Below are 8,463 nucleotides of genomic sequence, written 5' to 3' on the forward strand. Positions count from 1 at the left end.
AACCATTTTTGTGTTTTGGATCTTTAACAAGGATTCCCCTAGAAAACTTGCTAAGTTTGGGTGCCAGGGTAGTCATTCATCCAGCGGCCCATCGTGTTTTTGAGTTAAAAAATATTTAAAGTTGACAGGAATCTTGATAATCATGTAAGGTTAATACTTCAGCACCAGTCTTAAAAATTTTTTAAAAACATTTTAGAAAGACAAATAATTAACAAGCCTGGTGGCCCACCAGGCTTATAATACACTGGGGGGAAACCCTGTTTAATAATAAACAGATACATAAATGTAGTTTGTTCAGTAGGTAAAACAAACAAAAAAAATCTAAGTAACTTTCGCATTTTTAATTTAATAAATTCTTTGGTTCTGGCTCCAGCTTATTGCAACTATAATCCATCTATAGATGTATGTGTGTGTGAGTCAGTGTGTCCAAACTGAACTATTCTACCTCAGCGAGAACCTATATGAAGATTTATAGATGGCACAAAAACCAGAAAGTGAGCTGAACAGCTGTAGAGATTTAATAGGTTTGGTTTATACATCATAACAGTAATATGTGCAACAAAACTTCATAGTCAGGCCCAAACTGGCCAACTTAAAAGATAAGTTTCTTTGTTTACAAACATGAAATAATTGACAATCTACACCTTAAAGTACATGGAGATTACAGTACAAGTTCTCTCATTATAAGCCACTAGATTACATTGCATGTTCTGAAGCCCAGTGTTACTATTATACACACAAGTGCATTTCCAAAGAGTCATGCCATGAGTGGTTCGGCTTGTCCAAACAACAGAAACGCTTCGAAAGAAAGAAAAAAGTAGCCACACGATGACTTCACAGCTAAACTAGGAGCTCCAGGCAGGAGGAGAGTTTGTACAGGACAGTAGCAGAGAAACCTTGCTCACCATGAGCATCTGCAGCTCCTCCGTCATCACTGCAAACCACTCACAGCTTCTGTTTTCACTAGGACTGGAAGGGAAAGAACGAGCATAAACCTGCTCCTTAGGGCCTACCGTGGGCTGCTTTCTACTAGATTGTATTTGTGTGGTTTCTTAATAGAAGGAATCGGAAAGTTCAAACCTTTTTTTCCCCCAGGAATTTAAAGGAGAACGGACACCTGACCTTTAAATGGACGCCGGTTGTGTTGGGCGGTGCTCAGGTTGCATGATGATGTCGACATCGGTTTCTTCCTCTGGGTGAGCCCCGGGGCCGAACCGAACCTTCATGATATCCTTCAGTTTCACTTATTAGCTTTAAAACTGGGTCTAAACCCTTGTGACACGTTACACACATGACACCAACTGAGGTGGGTGAGCTGAACATGCCAGATATGGATCATAGTAGGCGGATATTGTATTTCTAACAGAAATCTAAAACATGATTTTACCCAGCGCCATTAGGACCACAGACAGCATCGTTTTATTCCTGCTGCTGCCAAAATGATCCGTTTATTATTGCAGTTGTTAATAATCCAATCGATAACGTAGGATTTTAAATAAAAATATAGACTTCTCATCTTCAACAGCTTGCCAGCTGTAGTTTAAGAACCGTTACCTTAAGAAAGATAGGTGGGGCTCCATTTCCGCCTTACCTCCCAGGAACAGAACTATTTCTAGTTGGTAATTCTACTTTCAGCCAGCAATATGTTGGGGAGGGGCCACTTTATGCCCCCACTGAGCTGGACAGGACTCTGATCAGTGTGGTTCTCTCTCTGGAGATTCACTTGCAGGAACCTTTTAGTGGCTTTAGAAAACCTAAAATGTTGGCATGGTTACCAGCTTGTCCCTAGAGCGAAGGAAGCTGGACTATGAATTATGGGATTTATCTGCAAAGACTGGAGAGTTTGGGCAATGAAGGAGCTTCTGGGGACGTCTCACATCAAGCTGCAGCCGAGGGTCACATGGTGTGAAACTGGAATAATGCTGAAATGTTACTTCATTAAAAAATATAATAATAATAATAATAATAATAATAATACAAAAAAAAATCTGAGCAACCTCTGCTTTAACAGGAATCTCAAACAAGCTACCTCAACCTTCAGTAGCGCCCTCTAGAGGAAAATGAGCATCAGACGAGAAGTGGACCGAGTGGGCCGATGTCTTCAACACACTGAGGACATCCTGGTGGTTAGGAGTTTTCATACTGGCTGCGCTGACTGGGTCACACCAGTAGGGGGCGGAGCTTCTAGCACTGTTGATTAGGACCTATGCTGTGGACTGCCCACAGTAGGAAGTGGACCTGACTGAACAAATAATGAGGACAGGGCCTGAAAAGTCCACACACACCTGCAGAGTTCTCCTGGTAAACGGGGTTCTCCTGGTGAACAGGGTTCTGGTTCTCTGGGTGAAACGGAGGCATATTGGTGCGGCGTTTGCGTGTTGTCTTGCAGCCTGCTGACCACCAGCGTGTCTGACCAATTCTCTGGGAGACATCCTAATGTTGACCATGTCCACGTTGTCCTGGCCTGTCTTCGGTCATGCGTCTATTGACGTCGGTGAGCTTCAGAACGCTGGTGAAGAGTCTGACGCGGCTGGAGCACGTCCACATCATGGCATGAGTGAGATGGCGCACGTGATGCAAGGCGAGTGGGGGGAGGGGGGTGAGGCGGACGTGGGGTACTGGATATGGAGTGTGGTCAGTCAAAACAGGAAACTGGCTACAACACTTACACGAGGCAGCGAGTCACTTCCTGCTGCGCAGCCGTTTGGATTGTCGTGGAAGGTCTGAGCTCTTTCTGCTGCGTTTCAGCGACGAAGTGCCCTCGCCCTCCGCGCCGCCATGCGCTGCGGCCACTGACGCACCGCTGCTCGCCACCATTGGCGCGGACGTGCCAGTGGCAGCGGGCGCGGAGGACCGGGCCTCCCCCATGGCGGCGCTGCTGTCCATGAGTTCGCGCAGCTTGTGCTCCAGCTCAACCAGCCGGGCGTTCTGCTCGCCCATCACCTGGCTCTGCTCCAGCAGCTTCTGCTCCTGGTCCTGCAGCTGCTTCTGCTGTTCCAGCTGCTTCACCCGCACCTCCTGCAGTTCCCGCCGCAGCGCCGTCATGGACGCCCCGTTCACCTTCACCTGCTGCTGCACCTTGGTCATCTCGGAGCGGGACGGCGTGTTCTTGGCCAGCAGCGACATGGTGGTCAGGGAGGTGGAGGGCCCAGCCACTGAGGAGACATGGCAGCCAATCAGAATCGGTGCTTCACAACCAGGAGGAACATGCAAGTTAATCATAACATATTGCCGTGACAACGTATTATGAGACAGATAGCCTGTTGATGGATCAATCTCCTTCACCTCCTCCCTGAGCTACTATTGCCCTCTGAAGAAATGCACCGCTCCAGATCACAAACATCCAATCAGTCAGGAGGAGTGTCTTAGCACTGTCAATCAACCTCATGTACCTGCTCCTGAATGTGCAGTGTAGAACAAAGACTTGCTGTTCCATGAAAAACGTTTAACCACCGTCATCGGCGGCCATGCTAACTAGCCATTAGCACATTGAGAAGGCATACGCAAGGTTGATTGACAGCGCTAAGACCCTCCCCCTGGCTCTGATTGGTTGTGTCTGATCTGGAGAGGTGCATTTCTTCAGATGGCAATAGCAGCTCAGGGAGAAAATCAATCTTTTCACAAATTACTTACCTCATCAACTGTCGCGACATGGTGACAGTTTAAAAAAAAATACGTAAAAATCATATAAAATTTTTTTTTTAATAAAAGTAATATTCTGCAGTTTTAAAAAATTCAGGCTAACTTTTAGGAGCCATGAGCGACCAAAGGAAGCAAACCTGGTGCGGAACCAATGAGCCGTCCAGACAGATCGGTCCCAGGTAGCTTCTTCTTCAGGATTGGGACAATCTTCTCGTCAAAGTACTCCATGGCCATGGAGGAGATGTCCCTCAGCTCCTGTAGGACCTCATGAGCCCGCTGGGGGGCCCTAGTGGAATTCACGTAGCGCAGCACGCGGTAGATTTCGTCTATCACCTGTCAACAGAAACATCACTGCCTGCTTATCTCAGCACAACGGCCATTTGTCATTTGGACTCCCAGGTACAGGAGAGAAGAGGACCGTTCTGTACCTGGAGGCTACTTCCTGCAGAGGTTTAATCCAGAAAACACTGGGTAAACACCTTCAGCAGCTCTAAGAGCAAACAGGAAATATCTCTGGCATTCAACACACAGAGGAGGAAGTCTCATGCCAGAGAAAGGTGATCAAACAGGCTCAGAGACAGCATGGAGACAGACATGTCTGTCAATCAGCTATACATGCAGCGGTGGTGCAGACAAAATAAAAATATGTTTCTACAGAGTCCAAACAACAGTTAACAAAAGCAACAGCAATGTGACTACACCAGATTTACCTTACAGGGGCAGAACTATGCCTTTTACAGACACATAGTGTTCTTTTGTAGCAGTGGTTCTCAAACGTTTTCAGGCTAAGGACCACTTGACCCATTTAACAAATACTTGCACACCATCTAATTTGAAATGGTCTGGTCCAACCGGGCATTGAGCACATCTAAATGGTTGCCATGGGAGATGAAAGGATTTCTCAAACATACACAAAAACACTCGAGGTATATTTTTGATGAGGGAATAACACTGAAACATAATGCGTAGCTCAAAATAGTCCATTTTGCATAATGGTGTTGCTATAAAAATACATAGCCAGGCTAAATTTAGTCCGTTATAAAAGAATAAAGTCTAAAAAACTCCCACAGTAAAAATGGACATCCTCAGTATCAACTGAACAGCTTAGGAGGCCCTTAGGAGGCCTGTGTGTGTGTGTGAGAGTGTGCATGTGTATTGGCCATCTCACCTTTCCGGGGATGAAGCAGCACAGGTTGGAGTCGACATACTTCATGAAGGTCATGTTGAGCAGAGAGAGGCGCGTCTCCACAGCAGCCAGGATGTCTGCGTGGCGGGCCAACGAATGGTTCCTCCTCTCTGACTCACGCCTGAACGCATCAAGAGAACAGAGAACATTTAAAAACTACGCAAGACTGTCCTATCTATCCATGAGTCAGGAGGATTTTATGATTAAAGCGGGAACAGAGTCCAGCTTAGTCCAAGTTTCCTCAGGCTGGTTGAGTTCAAGTCACACCAAAATCCAACATTCTGCCCCTTTTCACCCCAGAATCCCTGTCAGTCTCCAGTAGCTTTGGTCAGCCTGCAGGGGGAGCTGACCTAACAATCTCTTGCCATTATGTTTGGTTCTGTTCCAAACTACTGAGGCCCCTTTGGTACATACACAGATACGTCTTGCCAATACGTCATGTTCTTTCAAACAAGGATCTGACGAGTTCTTCATGGTTAAACCCACATCCTCTTCAGTATTTTCCTCACATTGGAAACAAACTCACTTTCGAATGGCATCAGAATTATTACCATGGAATATTGTTACAACACATATATTACTGCCCAAATTTCAGCAAGCCCTCCACACCTACTCCATGCCTCCTGGAGGATCTAAAGAAGCTCTTCAGCTTCTGTTCACACGCAGATGTTTTTACGGAGGTGTTTTACTAGTCATATCACAGGAGAACACACTCTATTCAGGAACAAGGAAGACAAATTAAAAAGCAAACACACCCACCCACAGGCAACACAATACAAAAGGATTCCTTAACACACTCATAAACAGATGATGTGTTACTGGATATAGCTTCAGCCTGACAGAGTTGAGCTGAGGGTCACGTTCTGATCTGATCCTCTGATAAACCCGATCTGGGGTTCAGTACGCAGAAACATAACGAAAGGAGAAAAAAAACATTTTAAAAAGTCACTTTTTATTAACACTGAAATTATTTAGTCACTTATGGATGTTTATGGAACCAAACCCCGTAATGTAACAGAGGTTCTTCTAGACTGGTGGTATCCAAACTTTTTGTCCTGGGATCCAAAACTGACAGATTTAAACTGCTGGCAGGCCACAAAGTTCATTACATTAAAAATGCAAAAATTAGCTTACTGTGATTTTTTTTCCCATTAAATCTGTACAGTCTCCTTTACAGATAAAGGAGACTGTTTTATTTAAAAAAAACAAAACAAAAAACGATAAAATATTTTTGGTTCATCAAGTGTTTTCTGTTTTGTTGGCCAAACTTTTTAACATTCTCGACTTGTGGTCATGTTTCATGCAACCACACCCAACATTTCTGGCAGGGTAGGAGGGTGTGAATACTTTTGAGATATACCTATAAACATCTATATAGATATACAGATAATTGTCTAAAAAGTCTTCAACTACACAAACACACAAAACACTAAAACGTTACTATGTTGACTATCCTGTAAGTGGCGCTGGATCGATCCTACAACAACAACAACATGATAGAAGCTTTAGGAGCCTCTGGGGTTCAGAACAGCAGTCAGAATGTTTCCATGGTGATTCTGCGGCAGCATGGCACTCACCTGGGCAGCTGAGCCTTCACCTGTCTCTGGCACAGGCTGTGGTAGCGCTCCACCTTCAGGAAGCCCTGGTTCAGCACACGCTGGCAGATCATGTCCATGCGCTTACACACCTGCAGGAGACACGGCACACACACACACACACACCACAGGTCAATATCTACATCATGCAGATCTAGGACATTTTCACTACGGTCCAGCAGTTCACTCCTGGAGAACCAGTTCAGAACACATAAGGCCCAGTCAAAGATAAATTACATCTTACTGCTCCTCTCAACTTTAAAGTCTTCATGATCCAGACAACAAAACTCCTGTAGCAGTCAGTCTTGCAACACATCTCCAAAAGCCTTTGACTGAAGATTGTTGATGTTGATATCATGACATGCTAACAGTTCAATATTCCACAGCAATATGTCCTGGATGACTCCATCAGCTGTTGGCTGGCTCTGCTAATAAACCTCCTTTGATTTTGCGTCTCCTCTTTAAATCTGTTTAGTCTGAGCAGAAATTATTAATAACAACCATCAGGTTTTGCTTCCTGTTTTCTCTGCAAACATAGTTTAATCCCGTGGTCAGTTCACAGAGTGAAAAAGTGGGCCACCTCTACCTGGGTCACCTAAAGTTAGCAGCTAGAGCAGGAAAACACCTGCGCCTCCTCCTAACCTTCAACACTGTCTAAGTTCATCTTAAAACCCATGAATACTGACTAATCAATGATGACATTGACCCTGCAGACCCGCTTCTCCAGGAGCACCAACCTATTGCTACTTCTCCCAGTAGCACCCAGCCAGGCCGAGGCCGGACCCCTCCCGAAGGTGTGCGGAGACACCCGGGGCCCCGCAGTGCTGGCTCCCAGCCCGCCGGTGGGACCGAAGCCTGTCCGGGGCTGGAGCTAGCTTAGCTCCGCAGCCCTCCAGCTGCCCTGTTGTGCTCTGCTTACCGAGCGCAGCATGCTGATCTCATCGTAGGACAGGAAGTTCAGGATGGTTTCGATAGCCACGATGGGCAGGCCCAGCAGTGGGTTATTCTGATGCGGCTGCTCCTGGAGCGAGCTGGTCTGTCTGAGCGACACAGCGTCCGGGTCCAGCGATCCAACACATCCATCAACTCTCTCCACGACGGCCGCCATTTTCTTTAGTTACTAAGGAGGCGGAAGTGACGCCTCTGGGAAATGCGTGCCACTTCCGACGCTAATGTAGCGGTAGTTCCATAAACAATAATAAGTCATTACAGAAATTATTACATAAAGACACACAAGTGTCTGCATTAGCCTTCACAGAGCTCGGTCTACCCAGAGAGGCCTCCGTCACCCAGCTTCTCTGCTTTGCTGGGAACATTTTGTAGTTCTGTTCAGCTGTGACTACTCTTGCTGTTTCTGAATATTGATGTCAGTCAGTTTACGTCAGAATGGCGTCACACTCATTTTAACCATATTTCAAATGGATATGTTTGACGGCCTCCTTTCCATCACCCTAATCTTCAGCTCAACTTCAGTCCAATCTGATTGATTTAATTCTCCATCAGATTGAAGTCAGGGTTTTTCCTGAGCCGCTAAAAAACATTTATATTACTTCCAGGTAGAAATAAAATGTTGGTCATTAAAAGATCACAATCAGATCTACTAGCCAAGATTTTGTTTCCAAGCTCCGATCACAGCGTAGAAAATGGGAATTTATCAACTACAGGGGAAACAAATTAGGAAAAATGAACAATGTAGACACAAATTTGCTGCCAATTGTTATTTTAGAAAGAAAGAAAAATCTATTTTGTTTCAGTGGAATAAAATGCTTAATTTGTTTCACTGTAGACTGAGCATCTGGTTGAAAGGGGCTCTTTGTGTTGTCTTCAGAGATACAACCTGGGAGGAAGAAACTGTCTCTGTGGACAGTTTGTGTCCACAGAGACGGTGTGGACAGTTTGTGTCCACAGAGACGGTGTGGACACCGTTTGTGTCCACACTGTGGATGTGTGGGGTCTGCAGAGATGTTAGCTGCCTGTTCTTTGACCCTTGTCCTGTACCAGTCCAGCTTAAAGGGAAGGTCACCCTTGATGATCCTCTCG

The 8,463-nt window shown here is 45.5% G+C and overlaps 1 protein-coding gene across 1 annotated transcript; it reads right to left on the reverse strand.

Moving 5' to 3' along the window:
* Positions 1-495: 495 nt before the first annotated feature.
* On the reverse strand, positions 496-7,726 carry fbxo28 (F-box protein 28). The gene is made up of 5 exons (XM_008429156.2): positions 7,343-7,726; positions 6,406-6,515; positions 4,811-4,949; positions 3,780-3,975; positions 496-3,155 (listed from the first exon to the last, which is right to left on the reverse strand). The coding sequence occupies exons 1-5, from the start codon at positions 7,529-7,531 to the stop codon at positions 2,683-2,685; spliced, it is 1,107 nt and encodes a 368-aa protein (XP_008427378.1). The 5' UTR covers positions 7,532-7,726; the 3' UTR covers positions 496-2,682.
* Between the last annotated feature and the right edge of the window lie 737 nt (positions 7,727-8,463).

This window comes from Poecilia reticulata, linkage group LG15 (genome assembly GCF_000633615.1).
Source record: "Poecilia reticulata strain Guanapo linkage group LG15, Guppy_female_1.0+MT, whole genome shotgun sequence".
Lineage (NCBI taxonomy): Eukaryota > Metazoa > Chordata > Actinopteri > Cyprinodontiformes > Poeciliidae > Poecilia > Poecilia reticulata.

Excerpts from the sequence above, each read along its gene's own strand:
- fbxo28 (XM_008429156.2), bottom strand. The coding sequence starts at position 7,531 with ATGGCGGCCGTCGTGGAGAGAGTTGATGGATGTGTTGGATCGCTGGAC. Across the intron at positions 4,950-6,405 it reads GTGAAGGCTCAGCTGCCCAG|GCGTGAGTCAGAGAGGAGGA; the intron begins GTGAGTGCCATG and ends TGATGCGTTCAG. Across the intron at positions 3,976-4,810 it reads GCTGCTTCATCCCCGGAAAG|GTGATAGACGAAATCTACCG; the intron begins GTGAGATGGCCA and ends TTCTGTTGACAG.